This window comes from Polyodon spathula, chromosome 11 (assembly GCF_017654505.1).
Source record: "Polyodon spathula isolate WHYD16114869_AA chromosome 11, ASM1765450v1, whole genome shotgun sequence".
Taxonomy (NCBI): domain Eukaryota; kingdom Metazoa; phylum Chordata; class Actinopteri; order Acipenseriformes; family Polyodontidae; genus Polyodon; species Polyodon spathula.
The window spans coordinates 26,669,806-26,697,635 of NC_054544.1; the positions used below are offsets into that span (position 1 = coordinate 26,669,806).

General features: G+C 39.3%; 1 protein-coding gene across 1 annotated transcript; it reads left to right on the top strand.

Moving 5' to 3' along the window:
* Nucleotides 1-1,660: 1,660 nt before the first annotated feature.
* On the top strand, nt 1,661-27,804 carry ftcd (formimidoyltransferase cyclodeaminase). Its single transcript, XM_041262984.1, has 14 exons — nt 1,661-2,007; nt 3,617-3,800; nt 8,616-8,744; nt 9,317-9,405; nt 11,153-11,332; nt 12,177-12,314; nt 13,793-13,924; nt 14,036-14,097; nt 18,931-19,054; nt 21,041-21,202; nt 23,104-23,147; nt 23,878-24,016; nt 26,226-26,321; nt 27,636-27,804. The coding sequence occupies exons 1-14, from the start codon at nt 1,954-1,956 to the stop codon at nt 27,720-27,722; spliced, it is 1,620 nt and encodes a 539-aa protein (XP_041118918.1). The 5' UTR covers nt 1,661-1,953; the 3' UTR covers nt 27,723-27,804.
* Nucleotides 27,805-27,830: the final 26 nt, after the last annotated feature.

The window sequence follows — 27,830 nt, forward strand, 5'->3', positions numbered from 1 at the left end:
AGATTGGATTTCTATTGTGGGACTGGTGCAGGTTACTAATTTACCACCATTGATTCATTTGTATTTGTTTCATGGAAGGTTGTGCCACTCAGTTTCATTTAACAAGTCAACCATTAAAAAGTCTTGGTGGAGATCATTTTGTTGGCTTCATGAGGTCACAAGTCTTTGCAAGCATTGGCTGTTTAGGGGGAGGAAGCCCAGCGCTTGTTTTTTGGAACTGTTCAAAGTACAACGCATAGCATCTTCATTTATTTCCAAAGCCAAAAGTGTCTTATTAATGTGTAACTCAAACCATTTCATCAGAAACAGTAATGTCCTTGTTGATTAACATACAATACATAATTAATAATATCAAACACACACACACAGGGTTTTGTACATTGATTCCTATCTGTCACAAGACTTCTTTCCAGATTGTGAATTTACAGAACTGCTGCTGGGATTGCTGTGAGAATCAACAAAACACAGTTCTGGTATCATACAAATATAAATACTGGATCTATATTAATATATAATGGTATATATAATATTCATATATATATATATATATATATATATATATATATATATATATATATTATATATATATATATGTATATGTATATGTATGTACTGGTATCATATAAATACTGGAATCATATATACTGGAATGTTCAGCTATTTTTTAGTATACTGGCAGATAGTTTCCATTTATTTTCATGCCAGTACAAAAGAATATAACTGTATTAATAAATGGGATCTCTTTAGGTGGATAATCAATGCATTAAAACAACATGTTTTAACCTATTTGCTCAGTGCATTTCTGATACAGACCAACACAAATCAAAACAGTAAAAAGGCAAATACAAGGGCTCCTGAGTGGCACATCCAGTAAAGACACACTACGTGGAGTGCAGGATGTGCCCTATAGCCTGGAGGTTGCCAGTTTGGGTCCAGGCTATTCCATTGCTGGCCGTGGACGGGAGTTCCCAGGGGCGACGCACAATTGGTCGAATACTGCTAAAAATAAATCCCTGAAAGTGCCTCATTTCAGGGGAGCAATATCCACATGAGATTATTTAGATTATTTACCACTGCCTAGATCATAAAAAAAAAAAATCTAATTACTTTTGCCTACATTTTATTTTATCAAACATATTATAAATGCTGTTTGGAAACAAAATAGCATTCCAACAATTGGAATAGTTGTTGCAGTGCTCAAAATAATGTCTGCTCGGGGCTCCTGAGTGGCACATTGGTAAAGGTGCTCCACATGGAGTGCAGGATGCGCCCTATAGCCCGGACATTGGCAGTTCAAGTCCAGGCTATTCCATTGCTGACCGTGGACGGGAGCTCCCAGGGGTGGCACGAGCGCCGCCTGGGGGTGGGGTGTTAGGTCGGCCAGGGTGTCCTCAGCTCACCGTGCACCATCGACCCCCGTAGTCTAGCCAGGCACCTGCGGGCTTGCCTGTAAGCTGCCCAGAGCTGCGTTGTCCTCCAATGCTACACCTCTGAGGTGGTTGCATGGTGAGTCTATAGTCGGCTGACAGCACACGCTTTAGAGGACAGCGTGTGTTTGTCTTCGCCACTCCTGAGTCAGCGCAGGGGTGGTAGCGGTGAGCTGAGCCTAAATAATAATTGGAAATTTTAAATTGGGAGAAAATAATAAAAAAAATAATTGGCAACTACTAAATTTATTTATTTATTTTAAGTGTTTGCTCTGTATAGATGGTGGTGTTTCTTCTATTCAGCACACACGTGTAAATTTCCAATCCACACTGAGCTCGAGTTAATAATGTAGGTAGAGGACTATTCAACAAGTAATTGATTTACAGAACTACTGCACTGAAGTTAGCCCTCAAAGGGACTGGAAAAGAAGACATAACCTGCCTGTCTGTTCTGCAGAGTAGAGTTGTTTTAAAGCTCGGGTGTTTAATTGATCAGGAGTTGCTTGCATTGTTTTTTATCCAAACCATGTCCAAACTGGTGGAGTGTGTCCCAAATTTCTCTGAAGGGAGAAACAAAGAGGTAGGGATCTGTACATTTCTTGAATGTGTATATCTTGTTGGAGTTCGGAGAATTAGGGAGCCACTGAATTACCAGGTGGAGAATTAGGGAAACGGACATTGAAGATGCCAGCGTGATAGGGCTATTCTCTATTATTAGTTGAACCTGCCTGCTCAAAATGTCTTTCTTTACTCTTCTAGTACTTCTTACAAACAAGGAGAAATATGTTGTTTGTTTTATTTATTTATTTATTGACGAGGAAGTGTGCAAAAGTATACGTTTGCATACGTTACCTTTAATCATTATACCCTTATATTTGAGACAGGTTTACATGTTTTTGCATGGAAGGCTCGGAAATATGTATCACTAGTACCAAAACATTAAGTTCAACATTTTGATGGCTTTAATGTAGTTTGACATTTGTGAACCCGTCTGGACTGTTTAAACAGTTTTATAACAAACGTTATTTGATTTATAACCAGAGCTTCTGAAACTGCATCAGTAAATCAACATGTACTATTGCAGGACATTATATGCCACTACTGCAAACAAAAAACACCAAAAAAGCAGCAGTGTTATTTTACAGTACTTTATAGTCATGAAGTTATTCTTACTGCCTTATAAAGAGTTTACAATTTCCCCATACTATCACGAACTTGCAAAAAATCATTATACACAAAACCACCCATTTGATAAAACAGTTTAACTTATTGTGTATGTTTAAATTTACCCTTTATGTTTGACTATATTATTGTTTTAATCCAGATTTTACTCTGTTTATAAATATATTGCAAAATATTTTGTTTACAGAAGGGTAAGCTAGTTATCATAGGAGCAAGAAATAATGATAAACTTTTATTATCTGAAAACAAACATATTGATTATAACACATTGAATATATGAAATCATCAGCTATCTGTGTTTAGTAACACTGGCCTTGTATAAAGACTCAGACTCAAAAATCAATGCATCATGGTAAAGGCCACTGTGGTAGCTGGGTGTCTATGGTGTTCAGGAGGCAGAAAGAAGACTCAGAACTGAAGAGCTGCCAAGTTTATTTTTATTACATCAAATTACAAACAGAAGCACAGCTCACCGAGCCAAAATAAAAGGGTAAAACAAAACAAGTTGTGAACACAAAATGAAACAGAAAACCCCTCATCCAAGTCTTGCACTATCACGGTGAGTTTTTTAAATAAAAATAATCTCATTCCAACAGCAAACCTTTTTGTTCCAGCTCTAATGGAGCTTTTGGCTCTCTTTATATAGGATGTGGCTGTTCCCAATTAACACCATTTATTCCATTAGAAACAGCCACATTCACACATGTTTTTGACAGGAACAGGAATTAACCCCCATCCCTGTAAACCACCACCAAAACACCCACACTATTTACAGACAGAGCTCTTGCTCTGCCATAGCCTCTGAAGTCAGTGCTGCTGTGGAGCTGGCTGTTTTGCACGTGTGTACAATAATGGTTGGTGTAGCAAGTCTTAGAGATTATATATACTCATTATTGTTGGTGTTTATATGGAAACATGATGCTTTTTCTTGTTGCTGTTTCAGTACCTACCCATTCCGTTATCCACAAAAGACATCCCCTTGATGAAGTGAACATTTCTCTCTGCAGGTCATCGATGCCATTGCCAACACTATCTCCAGCACAGAAGGCTGTCTCCTTTTGGATGTGGACCCAGGCCCCTCCACTAATCGCACTGTCTACACATTTGTAGGCTCTCCTGAAGCTGTGGTAGAGGGAGCGCTCAGTGCTGCCAGAGTTGCCTTTCAGCTCATTGACATGACGAAACACACAGGTAAGAGACACGTCACTGAGATCCCTCCCACACTCACCTCAAGTAGCAGGATTGGAGCCACATGACATACTGAGGTGAAGTAACCCAAGATGAATAACCAAGTAAAGTAAACCTATTGACTAAAACTATGTACTGCTCGTTGACTTTGATGTTCTCATCCTGTAAAGCCATAATGTGACATCCTCTGTGCAGTTGAAAGGTGACATTTTATCTTTAATTTGTATTTAAATGAGAATAAACAGTGTGAAAAGATCTCCATGGCATTGACTGGTACTGGTTCTATTTTGCTGTATTGCATAGAAGAATTTTGTTTAAGTGATTTATTTGTGTAAACGTTTTGTTTGTTTGTTTGATTAAGTAAACGTGTGCAAGGTACGCTGAGCTTCAACTTTTGAGCCTGGTTGGCTATTTCAAGGGTGGAGACCAGCATTGATCTGGGGACACCTTACCACACCCTTTACAATGTCCGCTCGACTGAATGGTACCACAGTTGAATAAAAAGCAGAATAATCAGATTTTAATCTGCAATTTATGTCACAACAGTTGGGACTGACAAACTGCTGGTTTAGGACAGAATACCAAACAGTAATTCTTAAAACTTTTAATTAGTTTTAAACCGCAAGATAAAACTATAACAACTAAAATAATAAAGCCAACATGATCCAAAGGGACTTGGTATAACTTTGTCGCGTTGCACTTTCTGTAGACTCTTTGGGGTAGATGTTCTAAAGTGTTGCATCTGTCACAATAGTAGCAAACCAGTTGCAAATGAATCGGAAGTCTAGAGTAAAATGTACTAAACAACCGCAATGCTGTCAGCGATTTTTTAGGGAATGCTTTGCAGCAGCAATTTTTCTTTGCAGTTCACCCTTAGTTGAATTATGGGTGGTCCTGCATAAATTCATAAAAATGGGGTGGAGATGAGGGTTCTCAAATATTATAATGAGATGTACTAAAGCTGACGGCAATTGCGACACATACAATTGCATCAATTTGTTAAGAACTTTTGTAAATAAAAAATAACGGGAATATTTGTAAACTTCATTTAAAATTATTTTGTCATACAGAATGTACATTTATTTAGAACACTTCACATACAAAATGCTGATTTATGATTATCTGTGGGTAAAAATCAGATGGCACGGATTAAATAAATAAACCCCACAAGACATTCCCTCATTCGGGAGGATATTTCACCACAGCTTACTATATACAGCTCTTTTCTTGTGCATGGTGCAATCTCTTTTTGGTTAAAAAGAAAAAAATACTGTAAGTCATCTGTGTGTATTGGTTGGAATTGATTTTGTTATGGTGAGACGGAGAGAGGAGCGGTACACGACACTGTCCATGACACAAGCAGGACCTGTGATGATGACCCCAAAGACGAGGGCGCAAAAGATGACGGCGGAGGATGACCCAGAGGCTTACCTGTTTGCTTTTGAGCAGCTGGCTACTACTGCATCAACGCCCAAGGAATAATTCTTGATAAGCCAGCTGGAACACTGCCTGATTGAGGAGGCTCAGGCAGCCAACCAAGCCATGTCGGACACTGAAGCTGCCCAGTATGACCTGGTAAAGCAAGCCATTCTGCACCGTTTCAACATCACGGGGGAAACACATCGTGTGCGGCTCCGGGAGTACAAGAGGTCCCCGGATACACGCCCCAGGGTTGTTGCACAAAAACTGAGTGATCACATGGTGCACTGGCTCAACCCCACCCAGAAAACAAGCCTACAGATGGGAGACCTTGGAGACCAAGGTTGACCCCCAGCAAGGTTGAGTTGCTGCCCCTGCCCCGTTGCCATACCAGCAACAGGACAGATATTTAACCTCTGCTCCCTCCTTCCCCCTGTCACAAAGATGGCCGGAGTGGGTGGCGTCAGACCAGAAGCAGGAAAATAAACAAAACAGGACAGATGAGTTGAAATGATGGTGGCGCTTGCTGGCGCTGGTTTATCAAAAAATAAAACAGGTTTAACAAACACGAAAACACAGGACACGGCACTCTACGCCAAAATAAATAGACAAACAAAAACAGACTAAACTCAACAAAACGGTGCACGGACAGACACTGACAAACACGGTGAGTTTTAAATAAACAAGTATCGTGCTGGTCCCGCCAGCACGTAATAGCAATTGATATATTTAAGTTTCTCCTTCTCTCGCTCCCGTTCTCCACTCACCGAACACCCAACCCCGAGTATGTGACAACGTGCATCTCTATATACTGTTGTGCTGGGATTCAATTACCAATTAATTATTCACTTGAATCCCAGCACGTGAATTAATAAAGTGCTTTCCCCGTGCACACATATTACTACATTTTACTTGCACGTGAAGTGCTGTGCAATCCTCGTGCCTAAATACACATATACATTTTTAAACACTCGTGTTACACAGACCCGTTTATATCCCGTGTACCAATGTCTATACACCAACATTTAAACACACCACACGCAACACATAACAGATAATATACACAGGGGCGGGCACTTTGTCACACCACCCTACCTGTTTTAGATGCCAACAGCAGGGACACCAGGCCAAGTCATGCCCATCTGTGATGGAGTGTGATGTGGTGATTTCATTATTAAGGGGAAATTACTGTATAGGGTAAACCTTGCCACAGGCACAGGACAGCCTGTAACACAATTATTGGTTCCACTGTCTGGTCAGCTGGAGGTCATGAGGCTGGCGCATGATATCCCTTTTGCAGGGCACCACAGAGCTGACAAGACAAGGGAGCAAATATTGGCTCGATTTTATTGGGTAGCCAGCGAGTAGCGCCGGGTCGAGTGCGCCCTGACCCTTTGGTCCCACTGCCGATTATTTCTACCCACTTTTAATGCATTGCAATGTTCATCATCGGCCCTTTGTTGCCTTCTGACTCTGGGTATACGCATATATTAGTAGTGGTGGACTGCAACGCAATACTCAAAAGCAGTTCCATTGAGGTCCACTCGTGTTGCTCCGATAGCCAAATAATTATTGCATATTATGGCTAGAGTATAGATCCCCCAGGAAATCCTGACTTTCTGTCTAACACATTATGAATATAAAATATAAAAAACAAAATACAAAAAATACGTCCCTTCACGACATCTGTTCATCATCCACAGACAGGTGGTTTGGTGGAACATTTCAATCAGACCTTAAAGCAGATACTGAGACGATTTGTGAACCAAGAGCAAAAGCATTGGACATCGTTTCTTCCCTACCTCCTTTTTGCAGTGAGAGAGGTGCCGCAGAGTTCGACTGGGTTCTGCCCCTTCGAGCTCTTGTACGGCCAACAGCCTTGCGTCATCCTCGATCTGTTGAGAGAGGGGTGGGAGGAGGGCAAAGGCTCATCCAAAAATGTAGTGCAGCATGTGCTCCTACTGAGAGATTGCCTGGATTTGATCAGTCGTTTGGCCCAGGACAACCTCAAATCGGCTCAGCACAGACAACAGTAGCATTACAACAAAAATGTACAAATTTGGACCTTTCGACCAGGAGACAAAATAATGCTGCTGCTTCCCTCCTCCGAATCAAAACTATGTGCTAAATGGCAGGGGCCATATGAAGTGATTCAGGCCATAGGAAAAGTGAATTATGAAATTAAACAGCCCGATCGCCGTAATGAAAGAGAAATTTATCATGTCAATTTATCAAAGCCCTGGCAGGCGAGGGAGGCCTTATTTATAGCCCCAGGCGAAGTAAAGGATGATTTAGGCCCTGGTCTAGAGACCTCTAGCACAAAAGACATTTCAATTAGAGAACAGTTACTTCCTGAGTAACCAGGGAACGCAAGGAGTTTGATATCCACACCGTTTACATTAAACAATTTATTTATGTTTTAAAACAGCACATTGCACTAAAAACAAAATAATAATAATTTTAAAACAAATCACCATTGTTTGAACTTGCAACATGACATCCTTGAAGAGTACATGGCCACAGTGCAGTTTGTTGAAAGGCATTAATTATTAAAGCTTACATCCAAGCCTGACCAGCTTTCGTTGAAAACCTGAAGGTTCTTCTCGATTCTAGAAATGCTCTATTTCCTGTTTGAAAATATCTAGTTTCCTATTTGGTAGATACCATAGAATGAAATTGTACACAAGAGTGGCATGTAGCTTCCTTTTCTAAATCTCTGATAAATAAATAATTTAAAAAAAATACTTATAGAATAAATATATTTAGAAATAAATATCAGTAATCAGTAATGTGGATGAAACCCATGTTGTAAGGTTTGAATAAAGCAAACTAATTCTATGTGTTCTTTACCTTAAACTGTAAATTCTATTAAAATAAAATGACTCATCTCTCAGCAAATATGAACTAGGCAACTTGTCAGTGGAAATACATTTGTAGGAGAGCTCCAGTATCCTTGCAGATGAGTTTCAGACTCATTCTTCCTGTGAAGAGGCTCCTGGGAATTGTAGTTAACTGGCCCATTTTATAAGGAGGTTGTGAGTGAAAATCAGATTGCTTTTACAGAAGCTAAATATGGTCTTATGTTAAACTATTGAATATTGACAATAGTCAATTTTTGCTCTAGTCAGGCTTCTCCATTGCAGCAGGTCCATATCATTTTTGTGTGGGACTAAAATTGAACACAGTATTGCTGTATCACTAGTGCATTATTGACGATATGATTTCTAAAATGCATGTAATATATTTATATTTATAAGGGTTATACTTTATTAATGACATTAGTGGAAACTGTGTGAATATGGTCCTGTATCTCTTTTTTATGGATGAAGGTGATAACAGGACCAGTTTTAATGTGTCTATTGTCCTCTCCGTGCTCTAAAAGTGAACATCTGTTTGCAGGGGAGCACCCCCGGATGGGCGCTATGGATGTGTGTCCTTTCATTCCTGTGCGGAATGTCTCCATGGAGGAGTGTGTTTGCTGTGGGATTCGCTTTGCAGAGCAACTGGCTGAGGAGCTGGGAGTCCCTGGTGAGTGTTGAGTCCTAACAGGCCCATAAAAGAGAATATTCTGAAATTCGTCACATCAAGTCAGGGCTAATAATCGCTCTCTCAGCTGTACAAGTACACTAGCAGTCATTAACCTACAGGATTTGTCACACTCACAGATGAATTCTGCATTTTTTTCATGGATTTCACGTAATATGTAGTTCCCTGTGAAAATTGGCATTTCTGAAAGAATAGTGTAAATATACAGCTTTTTAAATCACTTAATAAATACAGCAAATGTTTGTCTTATCAACACACTACCTGTTACACTGCATTTAGGAACCTGGCAGCTGGTTTAGTTTGCTTCCGGTAAATGATTGAACACACTGCATACAACTTCACTACTGCTTTAAAATGTCTTCAACGAAAAAGACACCAGCTACATCAAAGATGAGAAATATATTTCATGTGCCTGTTGTTTTTTTGATAATTTGTGATGGCAAAAATAGGTCTTTAAAAGGTGGAAAATGTGACAAATATTGTGTTTAATGGTGAAATATGTTGAAATACCTCTTTTTGGACAGTGCTGACAATGTGAGTTTGTGTCTCCTCAGTGTATTTGTATGGGGAGGCAGCTCGTAAGGAGAACAGAAGATCTTTGCCATCAATCCGTGCTGGAGAGTACGAGGCTCTTCCAGAAAAGGTTAGCTCGGTGAACAAACATATCAGCAAACAAGGACTGGATGTGAGAACACAGTACTTACACTACATATCGGGTATTCTACCAATACCTACAATTAGTCACAACTATACTATTAAAAAAACAACTTTAAAATAGTGTCGACTAAATAATCTTTGCTTGCGATAAAATGAAACAGAAAACAATGTTTATGATCATAGCCAGAAATCAAGTTCAGTCTCTTATTTACCTTGATGCAAGGTTTCATTGTTCTATCCAGAGCCTCACAGATTGGCTAAACTCTGTAAAAATATAGGTGTAATATTTGAAATAAAGATTAGGGTGGAATTTGTGAAATTATAGAAATACAAAATGTATGATGTACCAAATTGTGAACTCTTTCCTCATTCAGTGAGGGGTGCTTTACTGCTTCAGCTTCCATTTAATATAACAAGTATTGTGTGTGTCAAATACATAATATATCTTAAACAATCATGAACCAAACTATTTCTTTTAAAATGGTCTGTCATATAAAATAGATTCTTATTCAGGTTTGTATTTTTAATATTTTGTTACAAATATCTAATTCTGTCTTCTTACTCTTAAACTGATTCCCACAGTAAAGCATTGCAAAGTTTAATAAAGCACAGTGAAAGCATTGCAAGTAATATGTAAGCACTGTAAAAGAGGTGTGGTAAAGCATATTAGTACACACGCAAACCATGGTAAACTAAGTGCATTGTATAACCATGGGAAAATTACTGTGCAAATCTACTGCAGTAAATTTTGAAAAAGTTAATGCCATGCACTATTCTTAATTGTACTTGATAGCTCAGTAATTGTAGTTAACACAATAATTCCAGAAATCGTACCTCTTTTACACTTGCATTAGCTACGCAGATCTTAAATGTGTCATTTTAAAAGAAACCAGTGTTATAGCAAACATGGATTTTCCTTTTAAAACAGACATGATGCTACACTAAGTTCTCAGTTTGTTTCCTTGCCTTCCAAGAAGTCTGTTACTGTTTTGCTGCTTCTGTTACTTGGTTATTTCACCCAGCAGTGTCTTCTGCGTCAAAGCACGTGATTGTCTGAAGTCATGTCAGTCAACAGGGGAAGGAGCTAATAGGCTATTGAAAGTCAATGAAGAGGTGGGGACAATTTCACTCCCCAGGTGAAATAACTTGGGAAGTGCAAGACAGGCTAAGCATGTTTTAAACAGGGATTCCTTCAGGGCAGTATCAGATATCATATTTTAAACAAATACATATTAAACATATGTTTGTTTCAAAACTGCACATTTGTGCATGATGGAGAACAATGATTTAAATATAGTGTTAGCTACATGACTTTGACTGGGTTTTGGGAGTGGCTAGCGGTGCTTCACTACAGTGTTAGCTACATGACTTTGACTGGGGATTGGGAGTGGCTAGCGGTGCTTCACTACAGTGTTAGCTACATGACTTTGACTGGGTTTTGGGAGTGGCTAGCGGTGCTTCACTACAGTGTTAGCTACATGACTTTGACTGGGGATTGGGAGTGGCTAGCGGTGCTTCACTACAGTGTTAGCTACATGACTTTGACTGGGGATTGGGAGTGGCTAGCGGTGCTTCACTACAGTGTTAGCTACATGACTTTGACTGGGGATTGGGAGTGGCTAGCGGTGCTTCACTACAGTGTTAGCTACATGACTTTGACTGGGGATTGGGAGTGGCTAGCGGTTTCTTTTAGAGAAGGGCTATCTTGTATAATATATGTATTTTCTTTTTAGTTAAAAAAGCCAGAATGGGCCCCAGATTTCGGACCATCTTGTTTCGTCCCTACATGGGGAGCGACAGTGACAGGTGCCCGCAAGTTCCTTATCGCTTACAACGTGAACCTCCTGAGCACCAAGGAGCAGGCCCACCGCATTGCTCTGGACATCAGGGAGCAGGGTCGGGGGAAAGAGCAGGTAGCACGATGTGGAGTTCATTGATACCCTTGAGCAATAGCCTGGTAATATGAAAGGAAAGAGGTATTTCCATAAGGTACTCAGCCTCATGAAAATACCTCTTTCCTTTCACATCATTGCTATTTTCAGCATTTTGTTATATTTTTCATTTAACCCTTCATTTTATCTTTGGGATTTCTGAAAAAGTAGATTCATTTTTGCTTTTTCAGGAGAAAGTCAGATTGATTTTACCTACTTTTAAGCAGGTAATACCATGGCAAAATATTGGCAGTACTGCGATTTCCAGCCACACAGTGCTAGGGGATAGTTTGCAGAAGTAGGAGGAGGTTCCAATTGTGTCCTTTATTTCTGGTCTCAGTACACTGCTTCAAATACTGACAAGAGCTAATTCCAAACTTGTCTTTATTCTAGGTTAAATAGATTCATTTATCTCAAACTATCTTCATAACTAATACCTTTTAGCCCTGAGATGAATTTAGTTTCTCTTTGATGGATGATTTTCATCATCTCTGACAGACTTTTTAAGGTTAATATTTGTCTTTGGTATTTAAAAGAAAATCAAGAAGGATATCTTATAATCTGTATTCTTGTCCCATTAAACCAACTTGCTTTGATGTGCAAAAATGTGTGCTACCATTGGCTGGAAACTGACCATTCAAGACAATTTGTTGCAAACTACTGAGTTAAAAGTGCAATAAATAGAACTCCTATAGTTATATAAATAATATATAAAATAACGTTCTGTTTTTGTGGTTATAGTTCAAACTTTTAATTGAGTCCTGCATAAGTCATTATAAAGATGCCCTTTACTTTGTTGAGTATATAAACTGTTGTTTGACCCCAGCCTGGCAGCTTGAAGAGGGTTCAGGGGATGGGCTGGTTCCTAGATGAAGCCAACCTTGCCCAGGTGTCCATCAACCTTCTTGACTTTGAGGTGACTGCCCTGCACATGGTCTATGAAGAGGTCTGCAAAGTTGCAAAAGTAAGTGTTGTATCATTTTTTTGAGGTGACTGCCCTGTCTGTGGTCTATGAAGGACCCATAACCCTTTGAAGATCGTGGGATATCCTTACATGTAATTGAACTTTAATCACTTTCATTTATTTTGATATGTAGCATGTCCTTGACAAACAGGAGAAATCCTTCTTCAAAGTGTACTTTTTTGGGGTGTATTTTCACCCCTTTCCATCTTCCAAGGGTGGAGTAAATGATATGTCTTAGATATCTGCATTAATACAGTACCACCGCAGGCTCATGCTGGCAGATAAAACCAATCTTGCAGAAAAGCAAGGGGAGGGACCTGAGACTAAGGGTAGCAGAGAGACATGGTAAGATAGGAGACAGAGACTAAGGGTAGCAGAGAGACATGGTAAGATAGGAGACAGAGACTAAGGGCAGGGGAGGGACATGGTAAGATAGAAGGGCTCTCTTTGTTTTATTTTTTTGCCTGTACAAAGTAGGGGGATAGTGATGAACTCATTTTTTCTATTTCAAAGGATAAGCTAGGGGTATGAGTGGCGACCGTTAGTCTGCTGGGGACCAGGTAAGAGGGGAGGGTCTGCACATAGTCATGCTGTTTTTAGACATGTTGTTTTTTTTGTCTGCTGCAAACAGTCTTTTATTGAAAAGACAGTGTCTCTGTTTATTGAGCCTGGGTAATGCATCTTCATACTGCGGCGCTCAGTTCTGCCAGTTCTGCATTGTTGATAAGCTGTTTGTTTCGTTCTTTATATTTATTTATTGTTTATTAATTTGCTAAGTTACTATATGAAAGAAATGTTTTTATCGTTTGTATGTTTCTTTGCATACAATACTGAGGGAGTGGCTCTTACTGCAAAAAATGTGGGTAGAAAGTGTGAATTTCAAATTCACAGTTCAAAAGTTTGGTCTATAAGAAACAGTTGAAGTATTTATAAGAATGTGTTTTGTGTCGATTAGTTCTTTCATTTATAACGTAACCACGTCTATGGGGTGCATCCCATTCCATCTACCGCGTGAGCTCAATATTTGCAGCTGATGAGGGGTTAATAAATCAAACTTCTTATGGATTAAGGTGTAAACTTTCATATACATGTGATACCCATCTTTGCAGTCACCACTGAAGAAACACATATTTGCTGAGAAATATCCCATGCAGTCCTTTCGAAATGACTGTAAATTGATAGGATTTGTACATATGGAATATCTCGCTTATTAAAACATTTTGCCTAGTAAAGAGGGCATGATTTAAAGATCAAGGATACCAATATTGCCTTTCATTTTGGAATTCAACTGTAATTGGTATAAATAACATTTATTTTATCAAGAATACCAATATATTCAGAGGAACACAATCTGATGGTGTCTAAATTACCACAAACATATCCCCAGCACAACAAACCCACTGTATTTATAGGTGCAGGGTGTCAAAGTGAACGTACGTAGAGGTTATAAACCAATTGCAATCTGATTACTCCCATAGGAGCTGAACCTGCCAGTTGTGGGCTCTCAGCTTGTTGGGCTGATACCCCTGAAAGCTGTGCTGGACGCTGCAGAGTTTTACATCCAAAAAGAAAAGCTCTTCATTTTGGAGGAAGAACACAAAGTGCGACTGGTAAGCAGACTCACATTATCTACTCATGCATGCTGTATATCACTGACCTAGACCTGCTTTAATATGACTATATTGATTACTGTTGAACTTTTGTGGCAATGTCATTTTTAGGTTATCAACCGACTGGGTCTAGATTCTCTTGCACCTTTTGTTGCAAAGGAAAGAATCATAGAGTAAGTATTCAATTCTACTACAAACTCCTTCAGCCTGTGTACCATAAACCTTCATGAAAGAAAAGAAATGATGAAGCTGCTTGCTGGTTACTGTGTGTGGACCTAATTTGAATGTGAACTGTTTTATAGAGATCTAAATTAAATAAATTCCAAATGGTCTAAAACAGCTGAATACAAAAGTATGGCACGAAAATAAAACATTAGCTGAGATCTTGATTAAGAATGAGCCTGGAATAAGCAATGAACCCACAAAAGGCAAAATATCACCTGAATGAAAGGGATGCAACAGACACTGGCAATACTGAATCACTTCATCAGACACTGGCAATACTGAACTACTTCAACAGACACTGGCAATACTGAATCACTTCATCAGACACTGGCAATACTGAATCACTTCATCAGACACTGGCAATACTGAACCACTTCAACAGACACTGGCAATACTGAATCACTTCATCAGACACTGGCACTACTGAATCACTTCATCAGACACTGGCAATACTGAACCACTTCAACAGACACTGGCAATACTGAACCACTTCAACAGACACTGGCAATACTGAATCACTTCAACAGACACTGGCAATACTGAATCACTTCATCAGACACTGGCAATACTGAATCACTTCACCAGACACTGGCAATACTGAATCACTTCAACAGACACTGGCAATACTGAATCACTTCATCAGACACTGGCAATACTGAATCACTTCAACAGACACTGGCAATACTGAATCACTTCATCAGACACTGGCAATACTGAATCACTTCAATCAGACACTGGCAATACTGAATCACTTCATCAGACACTGGCAATACTGAATCACTTCACAGACACTGGCACTGAACACTGGCAATACTGAATCACTTCAACAGACACTGGCAATACTGAATCACTTCATCAGACACTGGCAATACTGAATCACTTCATCAGACACTGGCAATACTGAATCACTTCATCAGACACTGGCAATACTGAATCACTTCATCAGACACTGGCAATACTGAATCACTTCATCAGACACTGGCAATACTGAATCACTTCATCAGACACTGGCAATACTGAATCACTTCATCAGACACTGGCAATACTGAATCACTTCATCAGACACTGGCAATACTGAATCACTTCATCAGACACTGGCAATACTGAATCACTTCATCAGACACTGGCAATACTGAATCACTTCATCAGACACTGGCAATACTGAATCACTTCATCAGACACTGGCAATACTGAATCACTTCATCAGACACTGGCAATACTGAATCACTTCATCAGACACTGGCAATACTGAATCACTTCATCAGACACTGGCAATACTGAATCACTTCATCAGACACTGGCAATACTGAATCACTTCAACAGACACTGGCAATACTGAATCACTTCATCAGACACTGGCAATACTGAATCACTTCATCAGACACTGGCAATACTGAATCACTTCATCAGACACTGGCAATACTGGCTGAACCACTTCAACAGACACTGGCAATACTGAATCACTTCAACAGACACTGGAATCACTTCATCTGAATCACTTCATCAGACACTGGCAATACTTCACTTCAGACACTGGCAATACTGAATCACTTCATCAGACACTGGCAATACTGAATCACTTCAACAGACACTGGCAAATACTGAATCACTTCATCAGACACTGGCAATACTGAATCACTTCAACAGACACTGGCAATACTGAATCACTTCATCAGACACTGGCAATACTGAATCACTTCAACAGACACTGGCAATACTGAATCACTTCACTGGCAATACTGAATCACTTCATCAGACACTGGCAATACTGAATCACTTCATCAGACACTGGCAATACTGAATCACTTCATCAGACACTGGCAATACTGAATCACTTCATCAGACACTGGCAATACTGAATCACTTCATCAGACACTGGCAATACTGAATCACTTCATCAGACACTGGCAATACTGAATCACTTCAACAGACACTGGCAATACTGAATCACTTCAATCAGACACTGGCAATACTGAATCACTTCATCAGACACTGGCAATACTGAATCACTTCAACAGACACTGGCAATACTGAATCACTTCATCAGACACTGGCAATACTGAATCACTTCAACAGACACTGGCAATACTGAATCACTTCACTGGCAGACACTGGCAATACTGAATCACTTCAACAGACACTGGCAATACTGAATCACTTCATCAGACACTGGCAATACTGAATCACTTCAACAGACACTGGCAATACTGAATCACTTCATCAGACACTGGCAATACTGAACCACTTCAACAGACACTGGCAATACTGAATCACTTCAACAGACACTGGCAATACAACTTACTGAACTCACTTCAACAGACACTGGCAACTACTGAATCACTTCATCAGACACTGGCAATACTGAATCACTTCAACAGACACTGGCAATACTGAATCACTTCATCAGACACTGGCAATACTGAATCACTTCAACAGACACTGGCAATACTGAATCACTTCATCAGACACTGGCAATACTGAATCACTTCAACAGACACTGGCAATACTGAATCACTTCAACAGACACTGGCAATACTGAATCACTTCATCAGACACTGGCAATACTGAATCACTTCAACAGACACTGGCAATACTGAATCACTTCAACAGACACTGGCAATACTGAATCACTTCAACAGACACTGGCAATACTGAATCACTTCATCAGACACTGGCAATACTGAATCACTTCAACAGACACTGGCAATACTGAATCACTTCATCAGACACTGGCAATACTGAATCACTTCATCAGACACTGGCAATACTGAATCACTTCATCAGACACTGGCAATACTGAATCACTTCAACAGACACTGGCAATACTGAATCACTTCAACAGACACTGGCAATACTGAATCACTTCAACAGACACTGGCAATACTGAATCACTTCACTTCATCAGACACTGGCAATACTGAATCACTTCATCAGACACTGGCAATACTGAATCACTTCATCAGACACTGGCAATACTGAATCACTTCATCAGACACTGGCAATACTGAATCACTTCAACAGACACTGGCAATACTGAATCACTTCATCAGACACTGGCAATACTGAATCACTTACTGAATCACTTCATCAGACACTGGCAATACTGAATCACTTCAACAGACACTGGCAATACTGAACCACTTCATCAGACACTGGCAATACTGAATCACTTCATCAGACACTGGCAATACTGAATCACTTCATCAGACACTGGCAATACTGAATCACTTCATCAGACACTGGCAATACTGAATCACTTCATCAGACACTGGCAATACTGAATCACTTCATCAGACACTGGCAATACTGAATCACTTCATCAGACACAGACACTGGCAGACACTACTGAATCACTTCATCAGACACTGGCAATACTGAATCACTTCATCAGACACTGGATATCACTTCATCAGACACTGGCAATACTGAATCACTTCATCAGACACTGGCAATACTGAATCACTTCATCAGACACTGGCAATACTGAATCACTTCAACAGACACTGGCAATACTGAATCACTTCATCAGACACTGGCAATACTGAATCACTTCATCAGACACTGGCAATACTGAATCACTTCATCAGACACTGGCAATACTGAATCACTTCATCAGACACTGGCAATACTGAATCACTTCAACAGACACTGGCAATACTGAACCACTTCAACAGACACTGGCAATACTGAATCACTTCATCAGACACTGGCAATACTGAATCACTTCAACAGACACTGGCAATACTGAACCACTTCAAAACACTTCATCAGACACTGGCAATACTGAATCACTTCATCAGACACTGGCAATACTGAATCACTTCAACAGACACTGGCAATACTGAATCACTTCAACAGAAAAACATACTTCCAAATGCAATATTTATTTTTTAGGTTGGCTCATCCTCAAAGACTTAATTCTGAAAGAAAATACATTGTTTTCGAATCTCATTTGCTAATTTATTTGATACATGTCCAATCTGCAAACATTCTGAATCAGCTGGAGCTATATCTAAGACTGGGGATGTATATTTAAATAACACAGTGCTGCTATAATTGTGGGTAGGTCCCTTCATTAGCTGAAAATGAGAAGAACTCCGTCTTGGTTTTCTTTTCCCCGCAACCACTATACAACGCTTCATTGGACATGCATCGATATGTTTCAGAGCACATGTGAGGGTGCATGCATATTTTCATTTGTCATTTGTCATTTGTCATATTCCTGTAAAGAACCTGTTATATCCTTATTATCGCAGCAGAGAGGTGGTGCACATTACATGAAATGCTAAAATTGTGGGTTGCAAAACTTACAGTTGCGACATCAGGTACCCTATGGCTTTGGTATGTTGTCAGTTTGATTGAATCATTCCCTCGATAGCTCTTTCATTTCTTCATTTTGATTTGAAATGGTGATCATCACGCAATCAGGTAGCCTCACCAGCATGTTTATCAGCCGGTGTGATAATAAAGATATGCTCCAGGACTGTTCACTTTCCAACCAAAAAACTGACTCATTTTAAGCTTTCCCTGTCTGTGATGCAAGTATCCTTCATCACTAAGTAAGACTGGGCTGAATGAATGAATGAACAGTGAACTAAATGAATGAACACTGGGCTAAATGAAGGAAAGCATGTTTTACTTTAGTAAGATGGAACCTAGCACTAAAAATAATCAATTTGTTTAAATCCTTAAATGACAGGCAATCTGTATCTTTTCATTAAATACGATCTGTAAGTTGTACAGTAAAATGCCACTTAGTGTAATACACACTGCTCCTGCAGGTACATGGTTGAGAATGAGGATGAGAGCCTGGTATCTAAGCCACTTCGGAGCTTCATTCGAAGCGTTGGAGCAAGATCTGCTGCGCCAGGTGGAGGCTCTGTAGCAGCTGCAATTGCTGCAATGGTATGTATGTGCAAAGAGGAGGCACACTGTGAACACAGAGCAAGATGCAGATCAATGCTAATACCACATACACCACCCCCAGCAAGACTTCGAGATAATTTAACTATTTTGTTTTTTGTAATACTAGCATTAAATTGCATTATTAACTCATAAGAGCAATGAATATGCTACAAACCAGTAAATAGCCTATCCTGTTCAAAGTGGAGAAATGGCAGGGTTGTGTGGGCTGTTTATCAAGAGGAGGGAGATATCATGGAAGATGATCCTCCCAGAGGTGTGAGAGGACCCCACAGATTTGACCCTCTGGATTACTTTGATGATGTGATCCTTAACAGGTATCCATTTAACAGGAGCACAATTATTCACCCTTGCAAAGAACTAGAACATGAACTGAAGAGCTGAACTGCTTGAAATATGGCTGCTCCCTTGTCAATGAAAGCTACAAACTTCTGCAGGGTTACATTACATATAAACGCGCTAGCTTCCACGTGGCTAAGTACGCATATACAATGTTCAGCATCTAGTTGAATAGGTGCACATTATGTATTGTGATGATATCAAAAGCATGGCTTCAGTTCAGTTACTTGTAAACACACAATATAAGTTTGATACTTACTCTTTTGGTTTGATACCTATTTGGTCATACTCCTCTGTAGAAGTTAGTTGGGCAGCAGCTCTGTGAAGGCTGCAGTCAAAAGCTTTTGCTGTTCCAGAGGGAGCCTATCTTCTCCGGGACAGCCTTGAAGAACTTCAGAGTTTGATGAGTTGAGAGCGATGAGATGTTTTGAAGAAAGCGTGAATCCAAAGAGCACGAATCCAGAGCATCTAGAGAGTCCAGAGAAAGTGAAAATCCTTGTTTTGAGTTTAAATAAAATTATGTGTAGTTACATTCATTGGAGAAGCATATGAATTTCAGTTTAATTCTCGGTACAAAATTAGAAGTATATAAAACACATCATAATGCAATCAAAGGATAATATTTAAAAATAGTTATCAGTTTATAATATTCATTTAAAACACAATAAACCCTATTTTAAATGAAGCTGCAGACCAGGGAACATCATGATGTAGGAACATTAATATTATTATAGGAATATATTTTCTGCACGTACCTACGTACATGAAGATTTCAAGGATACATTTTTTTCAATATAGCATTCTGTTTCCATGGCTACAAATATTAACCAACCTCAAGGAGGTTGGTATATCTATATAGTGTGAAATAACTTTTGTTTAGTCAGCAATTTATTTATTAGAGAGACACCTTCTCCTAAAATAATTTAAAAAGGGTTACTTCTTATCAATCTGTACATTAAGGAGTCCAGTTCTTAGTTGAAAAAAAAAAAAACACTGTGATTCAGTAAGATTCTCAAATGTCAATCAGTTCTCGTAGGATATATCAGTTCAATTGGCCGCCTTGGGTAAATTCCAAGCTGTATAGTGCTGAACCCATCTGCTGCTTTAACTCCGAATCGTTGTCTTCAGTTTCTAGTGTAGTCATCAATGTGTCTGGCTCGCCATCTTGGGTTACAGGAAAGATTTATCCCATAAAAAACAACCAGGTCTTTTGTATAAATATTCATAAACAACAGAGCAATGTTTTATCAGCATTTCTTCTAAACTATAGCCAACTGAAAAGTTTTAGAAGGCTGGATACATTTTCTTTTTGATCCTGCTCTCTCAAACAATTGGCATGTTCTGGAACCTTACAGCAATCCCACATTCCACCTTGTGACAAAATGCAGTAAGTGCAGTTTGCTTGGAATTGAACCCCCAGTTGTGATTCCTGATTGTTCTGATGATTTTAGTCACACATCACAGGTAAATCGGCTAGGGAATTATTGTTTTCAACTTTTACTCGGGGAACGTTTGCCAGGAGAGGTCTCTAAACATCGCATGAGTGAAAGCATGCCATCCCTGCAACATTGTGGGGGCGCTCTCATTGAAATGAGCATTGTAAAGTGTAAATCAGTTCTGTTTCTCCAGGGTGCAGCATTGGGAGCGATGGTGGGACAAATGACTTATGGAAAGCGACAGTATGAAGACCTAGACGGCATCATGAGAAGATTGATCCTTCCCTTTCATCAGTCCATGAACGAGCTGATCTCAATGGTTGATGCAGATTCAAATGCCTTCAACAGCTACATGGTAACCTGTGAGAATGAATACTGGGCAAAAGCCCTGTTTACAAAACTGTCATCTATTAATTATTTATCAATTGAGGGCTTGTGTCTTGTATGAATAAAATTGTGGGCCCCCATCGTTACCCGGTGTTAATATTCTATGTTATTACAGTGCCTATAGAAAGTCTACACCTCCTTTCAAAATGTTGACCTTTTGTTGCATTATAGCCTGGAATTAAAATGCATTAAAATAGTTGTTTTTCATTTATCTGCACATCCTACCCCACAACTTCCAAGAGAAAAAGATATTCTACAAATTTGTAGAACTTTATTAAAAATAAAAACTGAAATAGCTTGGTTGGATAAGTGTCCACCCTTCTTATAACAGAAATCCTAAATTAGCTTAGGTGTAACCAATCGCCTTCAAAATCACACACCAAGTTAAGCAGCCTCCATCTGTGTTAAATTGTAATGATTTATATGATTTCAGGATAAATTCAACAGTTCCTGCAGGTTTCTGCCAGGTAGTGCATTTCAAAGCAAAGACTCAACCATGAGCACCAAGGTGCTTTCAAAAGAATGCCGGGATTTCAAGTTGTTGAAAGGCACAGATCAGGAGATGGGTATAAAAAAAATATCAAAAGCCTTGAATATCCCTTGGAGCATGGTCAAGACAATTATTAAGAAGAGGAAGGTGTATGGCATCACCAAAACCATGCCTAGATCAGGCCGTCCCTCCAAACTGGATGACCGAGCAAGAAGGAGACTGATCAGAGAAGCTTGCAAGAGCTACAGGCTTTTATGGCCAAGACTGGTCAAAGTGTGCATGTGACAACAATATCGCAAGCACTCCACAAATCTGGTCTGTATGGTAGGGTGGCAAGAAGGAAGCCATTACTCAAGAAAGCCCACCTTAAATCCCATTTGAAGTATGCAAAAAAACACTCAGGAGATTCTGTAGCCATGTGGCAAAAAGTTTTGTGGTCTGACGAAACAAAAATGGAACATTTTGGCATAAATGTAAAGCCTTATGTTTGGTGCAAACCCAACACAGTGCATCACCCAAAGAACACCATGGTGTGGCAGCACTTGTCAGGATAGTAGGGAAAATGAGTGGAGCAAAGTACAGAGAAGTCCTTGAGGAAAACCTGCTGCCCTCAGCAAGAAAGCTGAAACTGAGACAGAAGTTCACCTTTCAGCATGACAGCGACCCAAAGCACACAGCCAAACCTACACTGGAGTGGCAAAGGAACAAAAAGGTAAATGTCCTTGAGTGGCCCAGTCAGAGCCCCGACCTAAATCCAATAAAACATTTGTGGCATTGCTGTCCATCAATGCTCCCCAAGGAACCTGACAGAGCTTGAACAGTTTTGTACAGCAAAATGGTCAAATATTGCCAAATCTAGGTCTGCAAAGTTGGTAGAGACCTATCCCAACAGACTCACAGCTGTAATTGCTGCCAAAGGTGCTTCCACCAAGTATTAACTCAGGGGGGTGGAGACTTAACCAATTTATGATCTTTCAGTTTTGTATTTTTAATATATAATTTTTTTCTCAATAAAAACTTTTTTACCCTTTAACAGTGTGGAGTATGGTGTGTAGATAAGTGGGAAGAAATCATCATTTAAATGCATGAAATTCTGAGGCACTGACACAACACAATGTGGAAAAAGTTCAAGGGGGTGTAAACTTTCTATTTGCACTGTATATATCATTACACTGTGTAATATTCCTACCTGTGTATGTCTGATTCAGGTTAGCATTTTCTCTTTTGAAACTGGGTCTTATCACAAGTTATTTAAACTAAAGACGTATAGCTTACTTACAGCAACATTTTGTAAAATATATTTTTTTAAAAATTAGATTTAAATTAATTAATTATTATTAATAATGTATTATTATTTTAATTAATCGCTTCTTTTTTAGGCTGCCCTTAAACTGCCTAAAAACACAGCTGAACAGAAGGAAAGGTATGTGGATGGGTGTGGGTGTGAACTCCCTTTAAAACACAGCTGAACAAAAGGAAAGATATGTGGATGGGTGTGAACTCTCTTTAAATGCCACTCAGAGAATTCATCACTGCATATTCTTGAGATAATGAGAGTCTATAAACTTCTCTCGACTCCAGACATTACAGCATGGCTAGGTTTGCTGGACACATTCAAAGACAACCAGCCAGTATTGTCTTGTATGACATTGCTTTTCTAATGAACATAAGGGTCTATATTTTCTGCTATGGGTAAGTCCCAGACAAATTAACTCCACCATAGTTGATCTATAACATGGGAAATTTGCCCACAGTGGAAAAATCAGGCCCAATATATGTGAATCACTGTGTTTTCATGTATATAATGACACATTTCGGTCAGGCCTGCTCTATCGTGTGACATACTTTTTTTTCACAATGTTTACTTTTACTCCCTACTCTACATCACTTTACCTTCTGTTATGGTGTTCTGCCTGATGTGAAGGCTCCTGAACCTTTCTAACAGCCTTTTCGAATTTCATTATTTCAAACTTTACTTGTGTCACCTCACCACTTCAGAACCAATATGCAACAGCCCACTTTCAGTCTAGGATGCTCCTGTCACCCCACTGGAACTAAGCAACTCAACAAAACAAAATCTCAAAATATGACATGTGAAAATAGATGCTGCTGGTATTTTAGAGTGCCATTTATGAGCTTGTTTTGTTTTCAAGGCGTGAAGCTATGATGCAGGAAGGCTTGAAGAAAGCCGTTGCAGTGCCCTTATCGCTGGCAGAGAAAGTGAACAGCCTGTGGTCAACACTAAAGGAGCTGGTTCTCTATGGAAACATAGCCTGCAAATCAGATATTCAGGTGAGACAATGGGGAATTTGGGGCCTTTCGTTTGGAGAGGATAATTTGTGCTAGAGTTCAGTTAACATCTAAGTTCATTTCGTATCAGAGTGCGCACCAAAGAGGGGGACGAGGATTCACCTGAAAGGATGGTCTTGGCTTGATTGAGGGGGAACTGTAATGCATTTCCCCCTCAAAGTCGGCAAGTGTGAAAGCAAATAGCATTAGAATTCACAATGCAACAGACACCAAAACGACTGGTGGTGATGTAATGCATTATTATCTGCCCCAATTATATTATATGTAAGGCCATTCATTGTGTGTCCAGTTGTCATTTATGTGCTGCCACCACACAGATGACTGGTGCTGAACCCAGATACTCCTGGCAAAAAATAATAAAAATAATTGTAAACATAAAGCACTATTACTGGTTCTATTGTTTTTGGTTTTATTGTGTTTTTTCTGTAAATCCAAAACTCAGTGGTTTTTATTCCATTGTATTACATTTAAGCTACTAAGTTATTAAAAGAAAGTAGGCATAATTTACCTGCAATCTCTACAGTATTCGCTAGCATGAATGAGTGTTCAAGAAACTTAAAAAACATATCATTGCTAAATAGAGTTTAATACACAATATTTATTAAACTAAATACATTAGATAATAACATTGTCTCCAGTGCTCAATTTGCTCATTTTATTCAGCCAAAGCACTGTATATATTATAATAATTTTTACATTATTATTATTTTTAAGTTACATATATAAATAGCTTGGTCTGATAAACAGGGATTGATAGGGACTGCTTACAACTCACCGTTGTCAGGATAATGCCACTGGCAATGAAACAGCTGACAAAAATTTTAAAAATAAAGCGTTCCTCTTCATTTGTCACCTTTGAAATCATCTCCTTGCACATAATGCAGCATGAAAACATCAGTGTTCCTCACCAGTATTTCTTATCTGGCTCTCGTGCTGACATTCTACCAGCAGATGTTGAATAAACAAAATGTACATACGTAGTACTAATATTGCAAGCACCGGTGGAAGTCGTCATGGTTAGTAATGAACATCTGTCTGGGCATAAACAGAAGATATCATTTTGGTCACGTGCACAAATCCAGACAATCAGATTCACTTTGCAGTGTGAAAACAAACACATTCTGGTGCGATTACAGTCGAGAAGGCGAACTTGAACTCACTTGGAGGAAAAATACAGTTTGAGATCTTCTGGTGTGAAACTAATCAGAGAAACATTTTAATTCTAAAGTGGATCTTCATAAACGAACTAGGTATGAAAAGGCCCTTACATTACCGATAACAAATACAAAGTGTCAGAAATATAGGAAACAAATACCAACTTCATGTACGCGGTGCCAGATGGGTTTAATAGTTTAGTGTGTGCTTTCAGAAGGATGGAAGGTAATGAAGTAACTGTGAGTCACATACTTTCAGAAGGATGGAAGGTAATGAAGTAACTGTGAGTCACATACTTTCAGAAGGATGGAAGGTAATGAAGTAACTGTGAGTCACATACTTTCAGAAGGATGGAAGATAATGAAGTAACTGTGAGTCACATACTTTCAGAAGGATGGAAGATAATGAAGTAACTGTGAGTCACATACTTTCAGAAGGATGGAAGATAATGAAGTTATTGTGAACCGCATGCTTTCAGAAGGATGGAAGATAACGAAGTGCGAAAGATAATGAAGTTACTGTTAAATGTGCACTTTGAAAAGGGTGGAAATGCGTTCGTGTTGCAATCCATTAACATATACCTAACATTTTAGAACATTAATACATTGTTTTAAAAAAAAAATCCATGCACTTTTAAAACATAATGCAGTGTTACGAAACAATCACAAATAGAGCAGCACACATTGTCAAACACATGTTTTACAATCACAAATGGAGCAGCACACATTGTCAAACACATGTTTTACAATCACAAACGGAGGAGCACACATTGTCAAATACAAGATTTATTCAGATTTTTTAAAGCGCCGACTAGTCTACCTATTTGACTGTTTTACTATTTAACTATTCAACTCTGTCAAATCAGTATTCGTTCTACCACTAGTTCAGACCAATATGCACCCCAGCAGTGGATAATAAGACGGTATAACATTACAAGTGAGGTTTGCAAAACATAAATGTTGCATGAGCAATTTACCTGGTGTGTTGTTGAATGTTTTTGAGCCTGAGGAAATGTATTATTTTCTCAATGTTGTAGGTGGCAGCTAAAGCCCTAGAGACTGCAGTGTTTGGAGCCTACTGCAATGTGGTGATAAATCTGAAGGACATCAAAGATGAAGCCTTCAAGACGGCAGTAAGTAGTCTGAACCACTGAAGGCTGTATCTTGGGAAGCACCTATTATGTTTTGACTGCAGTACCAGGAGTGTTTTTGAAGGTGTTTGGGGTGCTAAGTATTTTGTTCTTGAAGAATAGAAAATCTTCATCATTTGGATCCAAACTATGTCACTATTATGTTAATCGTTACCTACTATTCTCAAATAAGACAGGGTACACAGATATAAATAGTGGAACTATTGGAAATAAGTGATTGGAAGAGATCAAATTCAAAGCTTATTGGAAATCTAATTTAGTAGATCATTCTTCTTTTGTTCCAAAATATTTGTTGTTTAAATGCGAGGTTTCAGTGACGTGACAGCAGCATATTGCTACGGTAATATTCAGTGAAGTGACTGTAGCATATAGCTATGGTAATAAATAAACAATACAGATCTAAGAACATTATAATCTCATTTAATTCGATTAATCCTGACCTCAGAGCTCTCAATACCCTCTGCAGCACAGGAATATATATTAAACCTGACAAAGCTCTCAATACCCTCTGCAGCACAGGAACAGAGATTAATCCTGACCTCAGAGCTCCCAATACCCTCTAAATTGCAGCATTTTTAAATAGAGAAAAAGTCGGACCCGCTCCCAATATTTTATGCCTCCCCAATTTTTGGGGCCACCAGCCGCTACTATTAACAATGCCTTGAATAAATTGGCCGAGCGCCGCCCAGGGGAGGGTTTAGGTCGGCCAAGGTGTCCTCGGCTCACCGCGCACCAGCGACCCCTGTAGTCTGGCCGGGCGCCTGCGGGTTTGCCTGTAAGCTGCCCAGAGCTGCGTTGTCCTCCAACACTCTAGCTCTGAGGTGGCTGCATGGTGGGTCTGCAGTGTGAAAAGAAGCGGTCGGCTGACGGCACATGCTTCGGAGGACAGCATGTGTTCGTCTTCGCCCTCCCGAGTCCACGTGGTACCACTGAGCTGAAAAATAATTGGCTATTCTAAATTTAAAAAAAGAAAAAGATTCATGATCCAAATTTGATGTCTCCCTTTTCCCAAACCTACGAATAGAAAAATAACATCCTAGAGAATCTGCTGAGTTCTGGACACAGTGACACTATCTTAATCTAAAGTAGTGTTCATACAGTACAGTGTAGAATGATGATGCTTTAGGCACCACTGCAGTAGACTTAGTTTCTGCTCACCAACAGTTGAAAGACCAGTAAGCAGGAAGTCGCTGTACCCAATTATCCCTCTCTTGTTTGGTTCAGCTGTTGATACAGCCTCTTATGTTACTTTCCACTAGAAATGTAATGTTTTTCATAATAATCTTTTCCTGTCAGACGCTGCAGGAAGCTTCTGGTATGCTGGACGAGGCCAGAACAAGTGTGAATACTGTGCTGGAGGCAGCAGATGAAAGAAAGAAATAAACAAGAGCCATGTGGAACTGCCTATGGATGCAGAGATGTGTATTCATGGAAACTGCAAACAATAAACATTTAGTGTGACAGTCATTTATTATTTGCTTTTTTTTTTCA